Source organism: Bos taurus, chromosome Y (genome assembly GCF_002263795.3).
Source record: "Bos taurus isolate L1 Dominette 01449 registration number 42190680 breed Hereford chromosome Y, ARS-UCD2.0, whole genome shotgun sequence".
Taxonomy (NCBI): domain Eukaryota; kingdom Metazoa; phylum Chordata; class Mammalia; order Artiodactyla; family Bovidae; genus Bos; species Bos taurus.
In genome coordinates this window covers 7,496,678-7,520,908 of record NC_082638.1, presented here as the reverse complement: position 1 = coordinate 7,520,908, position 24,231 = coordinate 7,496,678, and the positions used below count along the sequence as shown (strand labels likewise).

At 34.1% G+C, this 24,231-nt stretch overlaps 1 protein-coding gene across 1 annotated transcript in view; it reads left to right on the top strand.

The window, feature by feature from the left end:
• The window catches only part of LOC132344466 (lysine-specific demethylase 6A), a 185,414-nt gene that overhangs the window by 102,464 nt on the left and 58,719 nt on the right, over nucleotides 1-24,231 (top strand). The window contains exons 9-16 of the mRNA XM_059884061.1: nucleotides 10,765-10,858; nucleotides 12,530-12,656; nucleotides 15,924-16,022; nucleotides 16,147-16,366; nucleotides 16,869-17,003; nucleotides 17,466-17,621; nucleotides 19,214-19,309; nucleotides 19,924-20,307. Coding sequence (XP_059740044.1) covers nucleotides 10,765-10,858; nucleotides 12,530-12,656; nucleotides 15,924-16,022; nucleotides 16,147-16,366; nucleotides 16,869-17,003; nucleotides 17,466-17,621; nucleotides 19,214-19,309; nucleotides 19,924-20,307 — 1,311 coding nt within the window. The remainder of the gene's footprint in view (nucleotides 1-10,764; nucleotides 10,859-12,529; nucleotides 12,657-15,923; nucleotides 16,023-16,146; nucleotides 16,367-16,868; nucleotides 17,004-17,465; nucleotides 17,622-19,213; nucleotides 19,310-19,923; nucleotides 20,308-24,231) is intronic.

Genomic DNA, 24,231 nt, shown 5'->3' with positions numbered 1-24,231 from the left:
TGGTGTGATCTATAGGCTTCCCTAGTAGATCAGCTGTTAAAAGAATGTGTCTGCAATGCAGGAGAGCCCACTTCTATTCCTGGGTTTGGAAGATCCTCTGGAGAGAGGATAGGCTACCTACTTCAGTATTCAGGCTTCACTGGTGGCTCAGACGGTAAAGAATCCACGTGCAATGCAGAAGACGTGGGTTCAGTTTCTGGGTTGGGAAGATCTTCTGGAGAGGGGCACAGCTACCTATTCCTGAGGAATCAGCATGGACAGAGACATCTGGTGGTTACAATCCATGGGGTTGAAAAGAGTTGGACATGACTGTGCACGGTACAGCACAGTATGATCTATAAGTGGCTTCTTGTGTTACAAGGCCTTGTTTGATTTTGCTGTTGTTTAGTCACTAAGTTGTGTGTTGCTCTTTAAGATACCCTGAACTGTAGTCCAGTAGGCTCCTCTGGCCATGGGATTATTTCCCGGGCAAGAAGGCTGGAGTGGGTTGCCGTTTTCTTCTCCAGGGGATCTTCCCCACCCATGGATTGAACCCCCATCTCTACTTTCACAGGTGGATTCTTTACCACTGAGCTACCTGGGAATCCCAGTTCACCCTTTATCAATATTATAGTAATTTTTGTGATTTAGCCACATACTTAGGATGTATTTGATGAGATATGTGTTTCCATGACAGTAGTTATGTTGTGCTTCACCAATGCACTAAAGGGAAAGGTGGGTGCTTTGTTATACTCTTCTTTGTTGTGTTTCTCTCTCCCTTTGTTGAATAAATAGCCTTCCATGAGGAAGTTGGAGTACCTTTCTTTAAATTTGTGGTTAAATTTTGGGATATATTAGTATTTTTTAAAGGGGTAAATTTTTTAAATTCTTGTTTTTTGTTCTTAACTGTGTATTCATTAATTTATCACTTTTGATATGTCAGTAGTTCTAGGCCAGCTATAAAAATAGAAACTTATTTTCTTGTGGAAAGGGTGACAATAAACATGCAATGTGGTGTATATTATGCAGAAAATAAAACAAGTCAATGAGATCAAGTACTTTACTGAGAGATATCAAAATAACTCAGGTGTCAAGCACCTAGAAAGAAGTTGAATAAAATGTGGTACATTTTGTATTATCTAGTACAATCCATTTGTACATTAATGGAATGAAGAATATTTATTTCTGTGTATCCTTTGGGAAAATATCATACATACTCTTAAGTGAATAGAGGAATATGAAGCAGTGTATAGAGTATGCTGTAATTTATTTGAGTATGTGTCTGTTCTCACATGAAAAAAACTCAAATCATTAGACATCTTAACAAATGTTTATTCACATTAAGATATTGGAAGTAGCATGTTTAAATAGAAATTAATACAGTTTGTGTCTCTAAACTTATAATCTGTTACATGCTGGACTGACTCTATTAGTAACAACTCCTGTGGTTGGACTTACCTTTCTTGTACTTACTATGATCACTGATTTCTCTTTAGGCACACAGTGAGATCATAAGAAAATAGAAAAAACCCGAGTACTACTTCTGTTGAAATTAATGAAAAATTTCAAAAATTCGGTTTGTATTGGTACATTTAAAACTGTATCACCAGGAAATTAAAGCTCGGGAAGAGAAAAACAAGTGGCGCAAAAGATTAATTGTCTAAATCAACTGTAATCTCTACTATAGTAGTTGGGAGTAGGACATGGCATACAGTCTCATTCTTTATCTAGTCGCATAGTTGGCAATGTATTTATTCAGATTAGCTAGCTGTATATACTGTGAGTATTTCACACTAGTTGAAGCTCACATCAGGCCCGTGTATTGTAAGAAAGAAAAATCAGTTCTAAGACCTTATATTTGTGCAGATTTTAGAACCCATGGTTTTATTTTAACGTCTATGTTAAGGAAGTTTTTAAAAAGGTAAAAGTTAGTAGTAAAGTTACAGAAACACCATTTGTGGCTATTTCTTGTGAAAAAGGAAACTGAAGTCAACTGTTTTCTTCTGTGAACTGTTTCTTCTATGAACTGGTTTAAGAAGAGGAAACAATGGAGAAATCTTCAAATGAGTAAAGGACAAGATAAAAAACTTAAGATTGTTCAGTAGTTTATTAAGACTTTAAGTAGGGGAAGGGAGTTGAAGGGAAACAAAGGCACTTCTGTAAATTAAAAGATATTTAAGAGATATAACCAGTTTCAATCATTAGCTGTTGTTTGGCTCTTGAATTAAGCCAACCGTAAAAATGCAGCTAGAGGAAAGTTGTGTGAATTTTGACATACAGTGGAAATTTAATAAGTAATTATTGTAATTTTTATAGGGTAATATATTTTGATTTTAGAGAAAAGTTATGTATATTATGAGATACACATAATATTTTTTTGTGTATAACAATGGTAGTAGAAGATTTGTCTCAGAATGATCAAATGTGGAGTATTGATTTGATACTTTTAAGGAGGTGTGTAGAGCTTTGTTACACTGTTTTCTCTTTTGTATATGTTTAAAGTTTCACAGTTTTAAAGTACTGGAATACATGGACTTATTTCTGTTCAGTAAGGTTAGTTATGGCTTCCCTAAACAACAGTGGTTTGAATTATGGTTAGAATGAAGATATGGAGCAGTTGGGAGAATGGAGTGTGTTTAAATGTGTGTGAGTGTGTGGGTATAGTTGTGTTCGCAGCTAAAACCACTTTTGATATGATATATAGCTTGAAACTTCAAAGATTAGAAGAAATTCAAGATATATACAGTGTTGGACACCCTTCTCCCCAATTTTGTGAAATTTATTTCCTATTGGTTGTTATTAGTCTTGCTGACAAATTTTTTTGTTATTTGTAAAATTGACTCTTAAGGTTATATACAGTCACACCTCCTAATAATTATAATATTGTTTTTTTTCTTGCCTACTTAAGATTCACATCAATGCCTTTTTCATCATTTTAATGATGTAAGCAAAATATTTGGTATTACCTCTTTTTGTTTTGATTACATTGTCTCTTATAAGTAAGAAGATCTCATTATTCCTCTTTCACTCAGTCCTATTATATTTTTTTTTATGTGCTACCATTCATGAGCTCGATAATTCTTTAACTATCGGCTAATGGAACAAAACCTTGATTCTTCAAAAAATTAAATTTCTTTGTGGTCCAGTGGTCTACTTCGGCTGCAGAGGTCACAGTTTTCATGCACGGGAGAGTAAATAAGATACCATAGCCATGTAGTGCTTCCAAAAAATTGGAAAAATTATTAAATTTTTTTCATATGTATATTAAGAGGGAGAAGTGCAAAAGTGTACAAAAATAGGATAATGGATATACTGTTTATTTTATCAAAATAAATGACAGTCGTTGCATAAAGTTATACCAAAAGAAGTTTGAATATACAGATGAAATAATTACCTTTCAATATAAATTACCCTAGTTTTATTCAAAAAGTTAACACTTGACGAAATGAGTTACTATCCCAATATTGGTCATGGAGATCACAATTTAAGAAATAATAAAGCATTTTATGAAAGCCGCATGGACTAGTAGGTCACAATACTGGATGATTCTAAGTAGCCTCTAAAGAGTTCAAGAAACAAAAACTTTTGAATTTTTTACATTTCTACAATACCTTTTGTTTTTGATTAGTTTGACTGCAGAATAAAAAGACATGAACATGTACACTGTAAAGTTCCTTTCTTGTGTCCTAAGCAACCAAGTCGACTGTCTTGCAGTCAGATACCAGTGCATATAATTCTGAGTGCATATAATTCTTGCAGGAAGACTACTCTTCAGCTGTCGTTATTGACAGCAGTTGCTGTTGTGTCTGACTCTTTGCCACCTCTTGTTGTTTGTTTTCTCATATAGGGCGGTATTTCCTAACCTTTTTGGCACCAGAAGTTTCATGGAAGACAAGTTTCCACAGACAGATGGCTTCTGGGTGCGATGGGGTTTCAGGATGATTCAAATGTGTTATGTGTGTTGAGTTCTTCAAGCAGGAGGCAGATGGGAGTGATGGAAAACAGCTGTAAATATAGTTGGAGCTTAGCTTATTTGTCCACTACTCAGCCTGGATCTTAACAGATTGTGAACCAAAACAGATCTGGGTGTTGAGGACACTTGTCTTCGAGTTCTTATATTCCTCATTTCTTTTAACATGGACAAAACCATGGCTTCAGTAGCAAATTTTTTTTTTCTCTATTGATTTGTTCTCACCCATTTTTGTTACGGTCACAAATTACATATTTAGACTCCATACCTATGAAGACCCAGCACAGAGAAAAAGCAAAACAAACAAAACATTAAAGGAGACCTGATTTCTTTACTCCAGGAGTTGGTGATGGACAGGGACACCCGCTGTGCTGTGGTTCATGGGGTCGCAAAGAGTTGGACACGACTGAGTGACTGAACTGAACTGAACTGATTTCTTTTAAAGGGGGCTTCCCAGGTTGCACTATTGCTCAAGAACCTGCCTGCTAATGCAGGAAACAAAAGAGATGTGGTTTTCATCCTCGGGTTGGGAAGATCCCCTGTAAGAGGTCATGGCAACCCACTCCAGTATTCTTGCCTGGGAAACCCCATGGACAAAAGAGCCTGGTGGGCTACATATAGTTCATGGGGTTGCAAAGACTTGTAACAATGGAGGTGGCTTATGCACCCAGCATACATGCACACACCCATTGACAAACACGTGTAGTTATTTTGTTGGTACTTGTACTTTATATAGAAACCAGAAGATTACTTGTAAATCAAAAATACAGCAGTACTGACTCTTTTAAATGTACCTGGTAGGTTAATTATATCAGTTTGCTTTATTTCTTGATATGACTTCAGATTACTATCTTTTTCTTTTAGTCTGAATGACTCCTTTTGTCAATTTTTTATAGGGCAGCTCTTTCACTGGTTATTTTCTTGAGTAATTCTGGTTATTTTTCTTCATATTAACATTTTGAGTAAACTTCCAGGGTTTGAAGTAGACTACTGAAAACAAAAATCTTCCTAGTCAGACATATCTTTTGGTTCTCAAGCCAATAACCTCAAAAGAAGTCATATTAATATCCCTAAATCTTTTCAAAATTCCTTGATTTGCATGTTGAAGATAATATATTCATACATTTAAAACTTGTCTCTGGAAAGAATCATGCTATATTAGCTATAAATCTTGGTGAAATAGTCATACTTCTGTAGATTACTTTTTAAGTGTAGAGTTTACTGTATTTGCACTGTGTATAAATCAGTGTTGCGTTATTTGGAATCTTTCATTACTCTTGGTGGAAAATGTTTCACCATTAAGCAGTAGCCCCTCAGTCTCCTCTAACCCAATCTCTGGTAGCCTCTGTTCTGCTCTCTGTCTCTGTATATGTGTCCTGTGGATACCTCATATGAGTAGATTCGTATAGCTTTTGTCTTTTGTATTACTTATTTCACTTAGCAAAGTATCATCTAGGTTCTTCTATGTTGTAACATGTATCAGATTTTATTTGAAAGCTGATTAACCTTGCCCTGTTTGTGCAGTCAGCCCTCAGTGTTTGTGTATTTTGCTTATTTGTATTCAGCCAACTGCAGATCAAAAATACATTAGAAAAATAATTCCAAAAAGTTTGAAAAAGCAAAACTTGAACTCGTTACATTCTTGGTACTATTTTTGAGCATTGAACTAGGTATTAGGTATTATGAGTAATTTAGAGATGAATAAACCAAGTGGAAGGATATGCATAGGTTACATGCAAATAATAGCTCCATTTTATATAAGGGACTTGAAATCCAGAAAGGGTCTTGGAACTAATTCCTGTAGATACCAGAAATAAATATTATGTTCAGTTCAGTCATTCAGTCATGTCCGACTCTTTGCGACCCCATGAACCACAGCACGCCAGGCCTCCCTGTCCATCACCAACTCCCAGAGTCCGCCCAAACCCGTGTCCATTGAGCTGGTGATGCCATCCAACCATCTCATCCTCTGTCATCCCCTTCTTCTCCTGCCTTCAATCTTTCCCAGCTTCAGGGTCTTTTCAAATGAGTCAGCTGTTTGCATCAGGTGACCAAAGTATTGGAGTTTCAGTTTCAATATCAGTCCTACCAGTGAACACCCAGGACTGATCCTTTAGGATGTACTGGTTGGATCTCCTTGTACTCCAAGGGACTCTCAAGAGTCTTCTCCAACACCACAGTTCAAAAGCATCAATTCTTCAGTGCTCAGCTTTCTTTACATTCCCAACTCTCACATCCAAACATGACCACTGGAAAAACCATAGCCTTGACTAGGTAGACCTTTGTTGGTAAAGTAATGTGTCTGCTTTTTAATATGCTGTCTAGGTTGGTCATAACTTTCCTTCCAAAGACTGAGCATCTTTTAATTTCATGGCTGCAATCACCATCTGCAGTGATTTTGGAACCCAGAGTAATAAAGTCAGCCACTGTTTCCCCATCTATTTGCCATGAAGTGATGGGACCGGTTGCCATGATCTGTTTTATTAATGTTGAGCTTTAAGCCAACTTCATCACTGTCCTCTTTCACTTTCATCAAGAGGCCTTTTAGTTCCTCTTCACTTTCTGCCATAAGGGTGGTTTCATCTGCATATCTGAGGTTATTGATATTTCTCCCGGCAATCTTGATTCCAGCTTGTGCTTCCTCCAGCTCAGTGTTTCTGATGATGTACTCTGCATATAAATTAAATAAACAGGGTGACAATATGCAGCCTTGACGTACTCCTTTTCCTATTTGGAACCAGTCTCTTGTTCCATGTCCCGTTCTAACTGTTGCTTCCTGACCTGCACACAGATTTCTCAAGAGGCAGGTCAGGTGGTATTCCCCTCTTTCAGAATTTTCCACAGTTTATTGTGATCCACAGAGTCAGAGGCTTTGGCATAGTCAATAAAGGAGATATTTGAAGCATCTCTTTACTAGCGTGTGAGATGAGTACAGTTGTGTGGTAGTTTGAGCATTCTTTAATATTGTCTTTCTTTGGGATTGGAATGAAAACTGACGTTTTCCAGTCCTGTGGCCACTGCTGAGTTTTCCAAATTTGCTGGCATATTGAGTGCAGCACTTTCACAGCATCATCTTTCAGGATTTGAAACAGCTCAACTGGAATTCCATCACCTCCACTAGCTTTGTTAGTAGTAATGCTTCCTAAGTATTACATTAATTATATGTATTATATTAATATATGTATGCCACATTTTGTTATTTGTGAGAAAATACTTGAATTACTTCTCAAATTTTATAATGATGAAGGAAACAATAAAGACATAGTCTATGATGAAGAAAACTGTAGCTTTTATTTTTTTTTTTTAAACTGTAGCTTTTAAATCAAGATATATTAAGTTAAATTTTTGTTCATTTTTACTTCTCTTAATTGTTTGAGGTCTTTTGAAATTCCCTCCATATGAACTTTAGGATGACTTTTTAAATATCTGCAAATTACAGCAGGGTTTTAATAGAGATATCGAATTCTTAAATTGCTTCAGGAAGTGTTGTCTTAATATAGAAACATCTTAGAAATATTTTAGTTTCAATTTCAGAGCAGTGCAAACAAGCAAGTATTGCACCAAATCAAGTTGCATGGGTTTTTGGTTTCCCAGTGCATATGAAGGTTATATTTACCCTATATTATCATCTATTAAAAGCGCATTATGTCTTTAAAAATTTTTTACCTTTAGATAAAACATGTCTACTGCTGTTATCAAAAAACATAAGAAAGCAAGTATTGTTAAGAATATGAAATTACTTCCTATACTATTGGTGGGAAGGCAGAATGGTACAGCAGGTACAGAAAAACAGTATGAAGAGGCCTCAAAAATTAAAAATAGTATCATAGAATCCAATATTTTTTAAAAAGTATCATAGGATCCAGTATTCAGACTTCTCAGTGTTTATTCAAAACAAGTTTGAATTCAAGATTTCAGAGATATTAGTTTTCCTATGTTCATTGCAGGACTACTAACAATAGCTGGTATGTGAAAATAATCATAAAGATGAATGGATAAAGAAAATTAAGTCTTTTACATATTTGGCAAATTTTAAATTGATTTTCTTCTCAGTGATGCAGTAAGTTAACTTGTTACCTTAATTTCCTTTTTGAATTATTTTCTGTTAATGTATCAAAATACAGTTGATTTTTTTCTCCAGTATTATTTGTATATAATTGGTAAACAACATTGTATTAGTTTAAGGTACTACTTTAGGGAGAAGGTGTTGCCACCCCACTCCAGTACTCTTGCCTGGAAAATCCCATGGATGGAGGAGCCTGGTGGGCTGCTGTCCATGGGGTCGCAAAGAGTCGGACACAACTGAGCAACTTCACTTTCACTTTTCACTTTTATGCATTGGAGAAGGAAATGGCAACCCACTCCAGTGTTCTTGCCTGGAGAATCCCAGGGACAGGGGAGCCTGGTGGGCTGCCATCTGTGGGGTCACACAGTCGGACAGAACTGAAGTGACTTAGCAGTAGCAGTTTAACGTATACAACATAATTAGTATATATTGTGGAATCATTGCCATGTATATTAGTATCATTGTTGTTTGTTAAACTTTTTTATTCCTATTACTTAATATTTCAAAAATACAACCAAAACATTTTTATTACATACATCAAAAAACTTATTCAGGCACTCACTAAAGTCTTTCTCAAAATTGTTTCTATCTTTCAGTTGGCACAGATGAATATTTCCATGTGTAACAATAACATAAAATAAAACCATTATTGCTATAATGAAACGTTTAAAAAAATTAAACACAGATGAATTAAATGGTTTTTCTTGAAGTAAAAGATGAATGTCCTATTAAGTTGATTTGGAGAGGGAAATGGCAACCCACTCCAGTATTCATAGAGAGTATCCATGGACAGAGGAGCATGGCAGGCTACACCCCTTGGGGTTGCAAGAGTTGGACATGACTTAGTGACTAAACCACTGCCTCCACCTGTTAAGTTTATTAAGTTTAAGAATTTAAAAAAATCAGTGTTTGTGATATTTGTGAGTGAAAGATCTGCTACATGTGTATATGTTTGTGTTGCATTGGTAACAATTCCTATATATTGTTATACTTCTATTTCCATAGGAAGTACACATTGCTTTTTCTGCTGTGTATTAATGCTTTTATGTTCTGCTATAATTGCACACTCCTCAAGGCTAACATACATGATCCTTCTAGTGTCCTCCTCTGATTGCTATCAGCTTGGTTCAACTGATTTTTGCTTGTTAGTTTTGTATCCTGCTTAATTTATTAACTATATGTTTATGCTTGGCAACTATGTATCCTTATTAGTGGGCTGCTTTCTGAATGTTTGTTTGCTGTGTGTGTTAAAACTATGGCATTCTTATGTGTATGTGTGTATATGAGAGATAAAAAGTGTAGTTTTCTTTTTTTCCTTCTTGTCTCATTTGTTTTTAGCCCCAATTTAAACATTAATTTTAATTGCTCTGTTTACTTTATACAGTGTCCTTGGGACTTCCTTAATGGTCCAGTGATTAAGAATCCACCTTGCAATGCAAGGGACACTGGTTCTGTTTGGTCAAGGAACAGGAGACTGAGGTTCCCGATGGGAACATGCCATGGAGCAACCAAGTCTTTGTGCCACAACTAGTGAATCCCATGAACAGCAAAAGATCTTATATGATGCAACAAAGATCCCATGTGCCACAGCTAATACACGGCGCAGTCAAATAAATAAATACTTGAAAAATAGAAATGTTATTTAATAAAATATGTCTTTGAAATGATTTCACCATCTTTTTCTTTTTTGTTTAAGACTTCAAAAATGTCTGTTGGGTTTTCCACATATGTTTTAAGGACACCATACTTTGGATTTTATTTATTATCATTTTCTGTTGTTTTGGAAGGGTTGAGTTAAACATCACAGTGGCAATAAAAGATTTTAGTCTTACAGTAATTTTTGAAGGAGAACTGTGGGCAGTGCTCTCATTTGTAAATTTGCTTGTACCTTCAATATGAGTATTGTTTATCATGTCTATGGGAAGTTATGTCTTGAATACCTCATTATTTATAAATATTTTCCAAGGATATTTTCTATTAAAGCAGTATATTTTAAAATGCAAATTAGATTAACTACTTTTCTTCTTAGACTTTGTAAAGGACAGTAGTAGCACTTCTTGTACTTAATAAAATGTGCATATCTTTGTAAGTCCTTCCAGGTTAATTATCCATCTGCTTGTAGGATAGTTCTACAGCTTTATGAATGTTATTAAGTAATGTCTAAAGGTGATTTTTTTTTCCCCTGTAAGTTGTGGGAAACAGCAAATGTTATAATTACCGTATTTTACTGATACTATATTAGATTGAAGTGTAGTTTTACTAGCTGCTATTTTGAAAGTTGGTAGTGCAGAGTTAAATGTTCAGTTAATGAGTTAGAACTCTTATTTTCATAATGAAAACTTTAAAAATATCATTATTGTCTGAATCATATACTGCTAAATTTTATGATGTATATAACATATATATGAGTGTTTATTCCAGTTTATTAGTTGAAATATTACTACTATGTTTAAAGGCTTTTTGAGGTGAAGTATAGTTGATGTTATATATGGATTATATGCAACATAGATATTCCAATTTTTAAAGATTTCATTGCATTTTAATTTATTGTAAAATATCAACTAAATCCCCTATGTATATAATACATCTTTGTACTTATCTCTTTTATACACAATAATTTGTCCCTCCTAACCCATTTAATTCATCTATTTTGTCCCTCCTCCATTAGTTTGTTTTCTATATCTGTGTTTTCCTTTTGTTTGTTGCAGTAATGATGTATCTTTTTTTCTGAATATCTTCTGCTCTTTAGAGAATGTATCATTCTGCGAAGGAAGCTTATGAACAGCTTTTACAGACAGAAAACCTACCTGCACAAGTAAAAGCAACTGTTTTACAACAGTTAGGTACATAAAAGTTTACTTTTTATTACATAATGCATTATTAATTTTGTGGGAGTGGGTAGAAACAGTTTTAATTCTTCTGCTTAAAAATAACTTTTCACTGAACTCCTGTGTTTTAGAATTAATTGTAATGTGTATTGAGACTGTATTTTAAGTGAGTATTTTATATTGTAAATATTCCTATTGTAAATGTACTTCTTTCTCTCTCTCGCTCTTTTTTTTTTTTTTGGTCAAGAGTTAATGTATTTATTCCTTATTTGCTTGTTTTAATCATTCAGTTGTGTCTGACTTAGTGACCCCATAGCTTGTAGTTGTAGCCTGAATTCTCTGTCCATGGGATTTCCCAGGCAAAATTCTGGAGTGGGTTGCCATTTCCTCCAGGGAACCTTGCTGACCCATCTAGCATATTTCATCTCATAATTTAGATTCAGTGGTCCAGTCTACTCTTTTTAAGTTCTCAACATTCTTTAGTAATTGGCCTCTAGAAGAGGTTTGAACATTCCTATGTGCTTATTATAATCACTCTGTGAAGTTAATGAGTTAAAATAATTCAAATGGTAGTTAAGTGCTGTGAGCTTGTTTTCATAGGGTATTTTATTATATTACTTAATGGAACTGTGTCACCTAAAAATTAAAGAATATTTTATTTATTTTCTGTAGCTACTTGTTACATTCTTAGGTTTAAAAAGCAAAAGTTTGGTGCTCAGAAATAATGTAATATATTACTACTACTTTCATGATAGTAAGAATACTCTGCAGTAATTCATTTTGTTGGTTATTTATCATGTATATATTTAATGTTTAGATTTGGTTTTTAAAATTTGCATTTTGTTTCAGTATTTGGTTTTGAGCAAATAGTTTCTAAATTTTAATAAACTTGTGATACTGTATTTTTGAAATGGCGGTATTTTGCCTATAATGTCAAAAGCAATTAGTCATACTTTTGAGTAGGTTGTATATACTTTTGCAAAGGTAATTTTACAACATGAATTGACTGACAGATGAAGAACTATATTTCCATTTGTGTTAAGTGTTTAACGTTTTTTTCATGGCCCAGTCTTTCCATTGTGTTTGCTGCTATAACTCTTCTACTTTTTCATTATTCAAATGCTGTATTGCTTTTATGTGTTTTGGAACCAGTTTTTTATTTACATATTCATATAGCTTTGGAAATATTTTGGTTTTGATCATATGTTTAGGATTCTTTGAAAATAATTAATGCAAGTAAAGTGTAGGATCTTTGGTAAGGTGTTTTCTTTTTAATAATTCATCTTTGAATATTTTTAGTTTCATTTATTCCTGAGAGATGAACATGGATTTACTAGATTATTTTCAAAATATTTCAACCTTTGAAGAATAAGTAAATTAATCCTCTTTATACTTTTTGGTTTATAAATCAAAATTTTATTTTCCAAATTAAATTCGGAAAAGGAGTATCTGTGTGTGACTTCTATGTAGTACCCTAGATGTTTTAAGTTTCCCTGTATTGATTGTATGCCTTTTAGTAAAATGGATTTTCCTGTAGCTATCTTTGATAGTTCGAAATTTAGGAAAGTTTGATTCAAGATAAGTAAATAAATATACAAGAAGGATATTTGTGTGTTTCATGATTTTCTTGAGGCTAGAAGAGTGGTTGAATCATGGATATAATGGCTTCCACTTGATTAATTATAGGATGGATGCATCATAACGTGGATCTATTAGGAGACCAAGCCACCAAGGAAAGCTGTGCTATTCAGTATCTCCAAAAGTCACTGGAGGCAGATCCTAATTCTGGCCAGTCTTGGTATTTCCTTGGCAGGTGAGACCAGACTCTTGGTTTGTGCTATCTAGAGGTGGTTTATAATTTAAAATGTTAATCTATAATATCCTTAGTGGCAGTTTATTTTACAAAACATTGTAACAAAGATTTTGGGGAGGTAAATATGATCATTTCAGATCATTCTGAATTAGGTGCTTTTACTGAAGAATTATTATTTGCTTATTAGATTTCATTTCACATTGTCTTGTGACTTGAATTATTACTAGTTTTCAAAGAGTTTTAAAGAATTTTGTCATATGCTACTTTTTCTGTTCAGTATTTAAATTGTGTTTCCTCTATCATTTTTGTCATTTTTAAAATGTATTTATTTAACAGAGAAATTATTTTTATTTGATGTGATGATCATGTATAGCATATTGAAAAGTCTAAACCATTTGAAGTTGGAATTTTCCACTGATTAATGAATGGATTGTATTAGATCAGTTACCTTTTTTCAATGTTATAAATTTAACTTTAATTGTCTTACTTGGTTTGACTGTAAATTTTGCCCCTTTCTTATGGACATTGAGTTTGTTTATATGTAAAGATTAATTCACATTTAGGTTTTATGTTAATATTAGCTTTTAGTGACTTTTTCTTTTAAAAAGGAAGTACACTTATATTTGAGATTATTATTAAAATAATTTCTTTTTTAAAAATTTCATTTTTGATTAATTTTGTGTAATAATCAAAGTTAGCTACTTTCAGTGTAGAGTTTTTCTAATCTCCCCTAGGCTTGTAAAATTCTAGTTTAAGTTCCTTCTCAACTTAATGTTTTCTCCTCTGCTACAGATCCTATGGGATAAGCCCAATCTTTCTCACCTTCCATTTCCATTTGTTCTTATCAGTCAAGCATTTAGTAAATGAAATAAGTAAACTAAGTAAATGAAATAAGTAAACTAAGTAGTAAAAAAAAAACTTATATGAGGTAAAATTACTCATATAATTTTTACCTTTGTGCAAAATTTATCTTAATGGGGTGATTTTAAAAGAGGTTTATCTTTAGAAAGAGGGGAGTGTGACACATAATATTAAGTTTTTTATTAGCACTCCTGCTAATTTAGATTTTTAAAAGAATATGACCCAGGATATTTTTTTTCCTTTTGATCCAAGATAAAAATCTGTAGCATAATGTCATTTACACTGTATGTGACTCTTCAGTATAAGGGATCCTTTTGTTGTTTCTGTTTAATCACAGCCATGTACAATACATGTAAAGAAATATGTTTAAAATCTTCATTTTAATAAAGATACGCTTTCCCATCTCTTTGGGAAAAGCAGTATTCTACAGAGGAATTAATTGAGGTTATCTGAATTTAAAACAACAATATATGTTCTGTTTTTTTAATATTTTTTCTACCAATATGGACCACAGTCTAGATTTCTCAATTACATGGTAGTTCTTTTGGGCCAGAGATAGTAATTTTATACAGCACTTATTTATTTTTTAAAGAATATTTATTTATTTGGCTGTCAAGGGTCTTAGTTGCAGCATGTGGGATCTATTTCTCTAATTTGGAGCCAAACCCAGGCCCCCTGCATCAGTAGCACAGGGTGTTGTTAGCCACCGAACCACCAGGAAAGTCCCTAGACAACATTTATTTTTAATGTTCGTTTTTTCCCATAATTTTGTTTCTTTTCCCTGCTGCCTTTTGATATGTTGCTTCTAATTGACTTTACTAATAGAAAACAGAATCACATTTCTGACAAATGATATTTTAAAGCTTATTGAAGGACTTCCTGGTGCTCCAGTAGGAATCTGCTTGCCAGTACAGGGGACATGTTTTTCATCCCTGGTCTGGGATAATCTCACATACCATGGACTAAGCCTATACACTGCAACTAGTGAGCTCACTCACCCTGGAGCCTAGATACCACAGCTAGAGAGTGATCATCAGTTCAGTTCAGTTCAGTCGCTGAGTCGTGTCCGACTCTTTGCAACCCCATGAATCGCAGCACGCCAGGCCTCCTTGTCCATCACCAACTCTCGGAGTTCAGAGAATGACCATGGGCAGCAGCAAAGACCCAGTGCAACCATAGTTAGTTAGATGGAAAAAACTTACCAAAGCTCTGAATGAGGATCTTAATATCTGTAAAATTTATAAAGATTTGATGATCCTAGTATTTAAAAAACTATGTGTTACTTCTGTGTCCAAGGCTTTATTTCATATTATTACTGTTTCTTGATTGGGATGTGTCTGTTAAATTGAGATAGGGATGTTGCAGTACAGTAGTAATACTAGTAATGAAATATTAGAGTCTGCCACAAGCAGAAAACTGAAAAAATTAGGAATGATCAGACAGCAACTTATTTTACCCTTTCATGTTGCCAGCAGAGGACATGAATTCAAGGAAGTAGATTTCTCAAGGTAACATAATAATTCATGTAGCTGAAAGAGCTAAAACCCAGCTTTACTTAGTGCTTCAGTTCTCTTAACATTAAGTAAGGCAGGAGATACATACAGCATTTGTCTGATCATTAAAATACTTTCGTTAAAAAAAATTTTATTCACACTGTCTCTAATGTCTGTCCTTGTTTGCATTATTGTTCCCATTTTAATTCTACCTCAAGACTCTAAGGTTGTATGCCTTCTTTTAAATGCTGTCTTATACAGGCCTTTCTGATGTTTGTCAGTCCACAAATCAGCCATTCTTTAGGGTTATTTGTACCCTTTTTTGTGTGTATTTTAATATTAACTATATCTCAGTTTTATGTTTTTCATAAATTAAGAAATGTTTGTCATTGTTATCCTTAAGTTCAGAAAAAATTTGGATGTGCCCATGAGGTCATTATCAACATTTAATTTTTCTTTGTTGCTTAGCTCTTATATTCTTGGAATGTAAGAAGCTTGACTTTAAAGTACGTATAAAAGAGTTCTGTATTTAAGTTTCTTCTCCTGCTGCTGCTGCTGCTAAGTTGCTTCAGTCGTATCTGACTCTATGCGACCCCATGGACAGCAGCCCACCAGGCTCCCCCGTCCCTGGGATTCTCCAGGCAAGAACACTGGAGTGGGTGGCCATTTCTGGCTGTAATGGTTTGAAAAGAATACATTATATAACATTTGATTGCAGTCATAAGACAGAAAGTTAATTTAACAGCCCTTATAAGGTACACTAAAATCACTATGTATAAGCACATATCTTGATTAACAAGTATTTTCCCTTTCCATATATCATTTTGACAAGCTAATATAGTTATTTAAGTGTTTATGGAAACATAAATACATTTAAACTGTAAATATCTACCTTGTTCCTTCCCTCTTTCAGGTGCTATTCAAGTATCGGAAAGGTTCAAGATGCTTTTATATCTTATAGGCAGTCTATTGATAAATCAGAAGCAAGTGCAGATACCTGGTGTTCAATAGGGTAAGGCCTGTGTGTATAAAGTTTGTAATGATTTAATTGATATACCTGTTTATTGAACTTCATCTATATGCATGTATTAATGTTACACACAGTCAGTTTTAGTAAACTTTATTTCTCTTTCCAGTGTGCTCTATCAGCAACAGAATCAGCCTATGGATGCATTGCAGGCCTATATTTGTGCTGTACAATTGGACCATGGACATGCAGCAGCATGGATGGACCTAGGCACTCTCTATGAATCCTGTAACCAACCTCAAGATGCCATTAAATGCTACTTAAATGCAACTAGAAGCAAAAGTTGCAGTAATACCTCTATGCTCACAGGAAGAATTAAAGTTTTACAGGTAAATTCTTGAAGTAGCATATTTTAAGACATTTCCATAAATACCTGGCAGAGGAGGGTGGCTGGAAAGTTTGTCTAATTTTGTTTTGATGTCAATAATGTATTTCCATAGTTTTGATATTTATGATACTACTTTTCACTTTAAGATAATACTATACTGAAAGTTTTTTGCATCTTTACTTTTTCTGATTCATGTTAATTTGCGTGATTTTGTATGCTATTTACATTTCTAAGTTATAACATTTTAGAGAAAAGAACACAGTTGTTTTTCACTCTTGTGTGAAATTTCACAAGAAGGTATCCAAGAGAAGTCTGAAAAACAGCTTAGCTTTTTTCCTATTCTTGAAAGTATGTTTTAGTTATCCTCTTTAGCATATATCTGAAACCCCAGATTTATAATCTGCTTTCTTTAAAAAATACCTATAAATTGAGGCAGTTTTAGTGGACTTGCTCTTACTCAAGTAGTCCTGTGTTAAATTTGCTTTTTACATAATTTTTCCTAGGCTCAGTTGTGTAACCTTCCACAAGGTAGTCTACAGAATAAAACTAAATTGCTTCCTAGTATTGAGGAGGCATGGAGCCTACCAATACCCGCAGAGCTTACCTCCAGGCAGGGTGCCATGAACACAGCACAGCAGGTGAGAAGTTGGGTTATCTTCTGTAGGTGCCCAGCTTTAAGGGTTCTGTCCAATCTGTAGTGATCAGATCTAAATTACTAAGTTCAGAATTGGCTTTTTTTTTTTTTTTTTAATAAAATCCTTTCAATTTTACTACTAAGGGACTTTAGATCAAAATAAAACTTCCTCTGATATGGGAAGATTCTTGGGGTAGTTTAAAACTTTTGTATAGTTTTATGATTTCAAAACGAATTTCTTAAGGGACTTTCGTACAGTGTTTTATTTAATTTTTTAAAAAGTGAGTTTTTAAAATAAGGTGCACATTCTCCATTGATGAAATACTTGACTTTGATTTTCAATTGCAATCCATGATGTTTACATAGTTTTGGAAAGTAAGCAATTCATAAGGTTTTATAATTTGAAGGCATGAATTAAGAATATATAGAACCATATTTTTTTTTTTTTTACCTCTGTGATTCTTAGGCTTACAAAGCTCGTCATCCAAATACTGAACCTATATTAGGCCTCAATGAAACAGCAATTTCACAACAGCCCTTGCCAGTACATATGATTACCCATAGTCAAGTAGATGACCAGTCCAGTCCTGCCAAGAGGAAAAGAATATCCAGTCCAGCAAAGGTATATATAAATTTTTTAGAGAAATGGAAGATTTCAATTAGAAACAAAATTCTAAGTCTTCTGAAATTGTGCCTGTCTTATATTTTAACTATTTGTTCCTCAGAGAGTGAAAAGGTTTTTTTTTTTTAAACTATTATAAGCAGTATGTCGTCTGCTGAAATTGTATCATCATTTAAATATAGGAAGTAGGGATAACTTTATGTTCATGAAGGCATTTTATTCATTTCCCTGCTTTTCTGAATTTAACATACATTTTTACTACCACTTTTTATGGACATTAAAATAGAGTGTTGAATATAATGGACAGTTAGATCTTTGAGTAATGGTTCAGATGAACATACCTTTTAAGGAGGAGGTAAAGAATAAATGATTTTTCAGATGTATAATTTTCCAAATGGGTTATGCATTAATTTTTTCAGTGCTTTTAAAACATAAAACAAAAGCCTTGTTTGCCTGTAAATATTCCAATTGCTAGTCATTTAGTATCTCATGAGTTATAACTACTGGTGTATGAACTTAATCAAATATTTTTAAATTTAAAGTAAATTTTCCTGAGAATAGTTCTGAGAACTGACTTAAAGTGTGGTCAAACTGTATCATATACTTCAGTAGAGGAACAAGTTGATTCATGGTGTTTGACACCACAGAAATTACAGGTATGAAATACTCTTTTGACAATTTTAATCACATGTTTTAACATAGTGGAAATAGTAAGCTTTAAGCTTTTGTTGGGTATTAATTCTTAAAATTGAATGGCAGTAAATGAAGTTAATATATACATAAGTGTAATGAGCCTACATTTTCCAAAGGAATAGAAATCTTAATACATTTTTGTTTTCTACATTTTAGAAAATAAGTAATACATTCCTATATTTGAAATTTAAGAATTACTAGGTGATAGAGGTGCACAGGTTTTAAAGAGTCCTTGAAGTTCCTGCCTCCAGCTACTTAATTTCTCTTTCCAACAAATAATCAGTATTAGTAGTTTCTCTGTTTTTTTTTTCCTTTTGTTTCTAGAGATGCATATACATGTACAAGAAAATGTGCTGATCTCAGTTTTCTTTTTATCCCTTATATAGCTTGTTGACTATTGTATCTTCTCTCTCTGCTCACCTTCCTCAAAGGTCTATCTTTGAGATATTTTCATGTATTTTATGGCTACTTTGTTCTTCATGGCTACATGATGCTACTTTTTAAAATTTCTTGGAAGCCATATATTGTTTAACTAGACTTCTGTTGTTAGACTTTTACATAATTTCTGCCTATTATAAACAAGGCTGCCCTTAAGCACTTTTGTTATGGTACATTTTATAGTTAAACAACTTTCTCTTTGAATTATAATTTCCTTTCCTTTCCATATAATGCATTTAATTCAAAACACAAAAATTATTTTCATCGAGTGAATTCTTATTTTTTAAAATCTTTTTTAGCTTTTTGTAATGACTTCATTTTGGTATTGATTACATTTGGTTAGAAATTACTGTATGTCACACACAAAATTGCTTGGTTTGTAGACTTTTCAGTTACAAGTTGCTTGCTGGTGACTTATTTATTTCTTTGATTTACCTTTGTGTACTTTAAAATTTTTCTAGTACTTGGAACAGCTACGCACAGATAGAGATAATTTAAATACGACACAGAAACTGATGCTGCAACAGTTGGAAAGTCAGTTTGTCTTAATGCAACAAGTATGTATCCCATTTTCTTTATAAATATTTATCATTTATGTTAAGTATTTTTCTTGACTACTACATCACTTAAGAATTTACTAATGCTTATATCTAATTTTTATGTATAGTCATTAGAATTTATATATCTGAGCTTTAAATACCACTGGGGGACAGTGTTATTATTTTTTAATAGCTATAAATTAATTTGGAAAACAATAGGAAATATATTTATGTTTTTTGCATATTTCAGGTGTGTTCTATAGGCTTCCTTTTTATTACTTTACAATTAAAGAAAATATACTGAAGGGGAGAAGTTTTAAGGATTATTTTGAAAGATTTGGCATAAATGGAATAGCCATCTGAAATCCCTTACTTCATGATGAGAAATAAAGCCTGTAAATGACTAACTCACTGTTTTCAATTGCTTTCTTTTGCTCTCATACCCCTAATAAAAAGGCTTCTTTTAACTATATAGTGAAAAAGATTTTGCTTTACCTATATAAACATAGCATTTCATTTCTAAAATGTATGTTTTTTAACCTGGAGAGATTAAATGTTATGATAAAGTTAGGGATGTATTGATAACACATTTTCAAAGTCACACAAGCAGGTTTTCTTTTTTGTTTTTGAAGATGAGACAAACAGGACAAACTACTGGAATTCCTAATGGGCCAATAGCTGATTCATCACTGCCTACAAACTCTCTCTCTAGCCAGCAACCACATTCTGCTGTACCCAGAGTATCTAGTGTCTCTCAGCCTGAAGTGCACTCTGCTTGTTTTGAAAATCCTTTGTCCAGTGGACCTTTTCCTGCACGCTATATTCTTTCTGGCACCTCAAAACCACTAGGGTGTACAGACACTAATTTGGTAGGCAATAATTACTTAACACGAAGTGGAAATAATGGAAATGTGCCTTATCTGCAGCAAAACACATTCACTCTACCTCATAACTGCACAAACCTGACCAGCAGCACAGAAGAGCCATGGAGAAAACAACTATCTAACTCCACTCAGGTAAAAGAAAGATTAGCTGCTTTACTTTTTACATAGTAATTTTTCTTTGACTTGTATACTTTTGGAGGAGAAGAAATTAGAGTTTAAGAAATATTATCTTTTCTTTTTTCACAATTCACAATTATCTCAGAATTTTGTGTTTCGATATTAATACAATGTTGGAAGGTCATCTGTGCACATGGTAGTTACGTATCTAGTGTAAATTAATATATATATGAATTATGCTAGACAGTCTGAAGGTAAAGAAAAAAAAACACAGACATATAGTTCTTTCAGATTCCATTGCTTAATGAATGAAAGTATCGTGGCCATGATTTTTAATTGCAGTTATTTAATATATGCAGATATATCCTGCATATAGTCAATATTCTGCTAACTTTGAAGCATTTATTTTTGTGTGGTAAAAAGCCTAATGAAAAAAGATTCACCTATGATAAATTAAAATAAAATCTGATTTGCACTGTGGAGAAAGTAGCTTAGGAGGGAACTAAGAAGTTACAGTCTCAGAGAACTGAATTTAGAAGAGCACGTCACAGCAAATGTGGCTACAGTGTAGTTTATGAAGAGCAAACACAAAGAATCAGGTTTAATTTGTGAAGGGGTTGATGAATCCTAAGAGGAAATGACGGACATTCAGAGTTTTAATATAGAGATAGGGATTTCTTGAACAGCCACCTCCTTAAAACTTATTAAGTACATTTTATAACACTTTAAATGGTTTTTAAAAACTGAGCAGAAATTATAAAAAGTCCCTAAAACTACTCCCCCTACCAATGTTTCCACTAATGCTGAACATCGTATACTAGAATGTGATAGAGCCCCATAATTTACATTCTATTACATTCTTTCTATTGCACATTATATTGATTTTGACAAAGTGTGTATAATATGCATCAATCTTCAGTAAAAAATAGATTCATAAACATACCCTGTGCACTGTTTATTCCTCTAGCCTTCTTTCAATATGTAGAAACAACAGGTCTTATTATCGTCTATATAGTTGCTTTTTCTGGATTGTCATATAATTAAAAGCATACAGGATGTTGCCTGTTTAGAATTATTTTCTCTTACCAATATACATTTAGTTTTCTTTGTGTTTCCTTGAGATAATAAGTATATTTACTTTTGATCACTTAGTAGTATTCTGTTGTTTGCATTAACTGCACTTTGTTTATCCACTCACTTTGTATTTATATAGTTATATGTAAATCCATGGTAAACATTCTTGTGCAGATTTGTGTGGACTTAGTTCTTAACTCATTCAGGTAAAAACTGAAGAGCATGATGAATGGATCATACTGTAAGAGTACTAATTACTTTTCTAAGAAACTGACAGCTATTTTCTAAAAAGACTTTTATGTTCATTGCCTCCCTCAGTAACTGAGGCTTCTGTTTGCTCTAGCTTCTCCCACCAGCTGAGAGTTGCTGGGTCTAGGGAGACTCAAAGTACCACAACTGCTGCTAAGTCACTTCAGTCATGTCCTACTCTGTGCAACCCTATAGATGGCAGCCCACCAGGCTCCACTGTCCCTGGGATTCCCCAGGCAAGAACACTGGAGTGGGGTGCCATTTCCTTCTCCAATGCATGAAAGTGAAAAGTAAAAGTGAAGTCGCTCAGTCGTATCTGACTCTTAGCAACCCTGTGGACTGCAGCCTACCAGGCTCCTCCATCCATGGGATTTTCCAGGCAAGAGTACTGGAGTGGGGTGCCATTGCCTTCTCCGAAGTACCACAGAATGAGTGCTAAATAAACAGCAGACTTTTTATTTATCATACTCCTGGAGTCAGAGAAATCCAAGATCAAGTCATCAGCAGATTTTGATGTTTTTTGAGAGCTCTCTTTCTTACTCATAGTTGACTCTCTTCTCATTGTACTTGTAGTTCACAAAATGAATGTCTGTGGTTGGTCTTTTATGTGTTTGTTTGTTTTGGGCTGTGCTGGGTCTTTGTTGCTGCACAGGATTTTCTCTATCGTGAGTGGGGGCTACTTTCTAGTTGTGATGCTCAGCCTTCTCATTTGGGTGGTATCTTGTTGCAGAGCACAGGCTCAGTAGTTGTGGTTCCTGGGCTCTAGAGCACAGGTTCAGTAACCATAACTACTGAGCATAGTTGCTCCCAAAGCATGTGGGGTCTCTTCGACACAGAAATCAAACCCATGCTTCCTGCATTGACAGACAGATTCCTTAGCACTGAGCAATCAGGGAAGTCCCTTGATGGTTTCTTTTATAAGACACACAAATTCCTTTCTTCAAAGCTCCAGATTTTTTAACCTAATCACCTTTGAAGACCTTGCTTCCACATACAGTGAAGACTTAACTTCAGTGTAGCATTTTGGTGGACACATTCAGTTGATGTGTTTTGAATTTTACTGATTCAGTAGGGAGGTATTGATGTATCAATTTTTTTTTTTTTTACTCTAGCATAAATGATTATTTTTGGAGCATGTTCAGTTCAGTCGCTGAGTCTTGTCCAACTCTTTGCAACACCATGGACTGTAGCATGCTAGGCTTCCCTGTCTGATACCAACTCATGGAGCTTACTCAAACTAATGTCCAATGAGTCAGTGATGCCATCTGACATCTCATCCTCTGTCGTCCTCTTCTCCTCCTGCCTTCACTGTTTCCCAGTTCATGGTCTCTTCTAATGAGTCAATTCTTTGCATCAGGTGGCTAAAGTATTGGAGCTTTAGCTTCAGCATCAGTTCTTCATCAACTCTATGGACATAGACTTTGATCAAACCCCAGAAGATAGTGATGGACGGGGAAACCTGGTGTGCTGCAGTCCATGGGGTTGCATTGAGTCAGAACTGACTGAGTGACTGAAGAGCAATGCCTTTTGTAAATATATTTTCCCAGTCTTAATTTACCTTCTCATTATCTTACAGTATCTTTCACAGAAGTTTTAAATTTTAATAAACTCCAGCTTATCAATTCTTTCGACAGTGCCTTAGAAAGTATATTTAAAAGTTAGCACCATGCTACATAATTTCACCCATATTACCTTCTAGGAGTTCCATACTTCTGCATTTTATATTTGAGTCTAAGGCTCACTTGGAGTTAATTTTTGTTTATGGTGTAATGTGTAAAAATTTTCCTTTTTCTTCTACTAAATATTAAAAAATGTTTATGTATATATGTATTTTTGAATATGCCTTGTCTTTATTTCTGTGTGCAGGCTTTCTTTATTTGAAGAGAACAGAGGCTACTCCAGTTGTGATGCACGACTTTTTCCTTGTGGTGCTGTCCCTTGTTGTGGAGCACAGGCTTTGGTGCACTGGCTTGGTAGTTGTAGCACACAAGCTCAATAATTGTGGCTTGCAGAATCCGGTGCACACAGATTTCAGTAGTTGCAGGGCACAGGCTTAGTTACTTCACGGCATGTGAGATCCTTCTGGACCAGGGTTCATTCCTGTGTCCCCTGATTGGCAGGCAAATTCTTAACTGCTCAACCACCAGAGAAGTCCCAGAGATTCTTTTTTCAATATGAATTCTCAGATTTTCCACACCATTCCTTGAAAAGACTGCCTCTGCTTCATTTCATTGCCTGTGCTCTGTTGTCAGAGATTAGTTAACTGTATTTTTGTAGATTTATTTATCTGCTGTATATTTTGTTATGTTGATCATTTATCTGTTTCTTTTATCAGTACCATGCTGCCTTGATTAATTTACCTTTATATTAAAATCATTAAATAAACCTGTTGTTAGTCCTCTAATGTTGAACTTCAACATTATGTTGAACTTTGGGGGTCTTTTGTCTCTCCTTACTATGTGAGAATCACTTTGTTAAACATTTGTAAAAATAACATTGAATTTTTATTTGCTTGCATAGAATCTGTGAATCAAGTTTGTAAAAACTGACATCTTAAATAATACTAAGTTTTACTTCTGAAGAATGTGGAAACTCTCTCCTGTTACTTAGTTATTT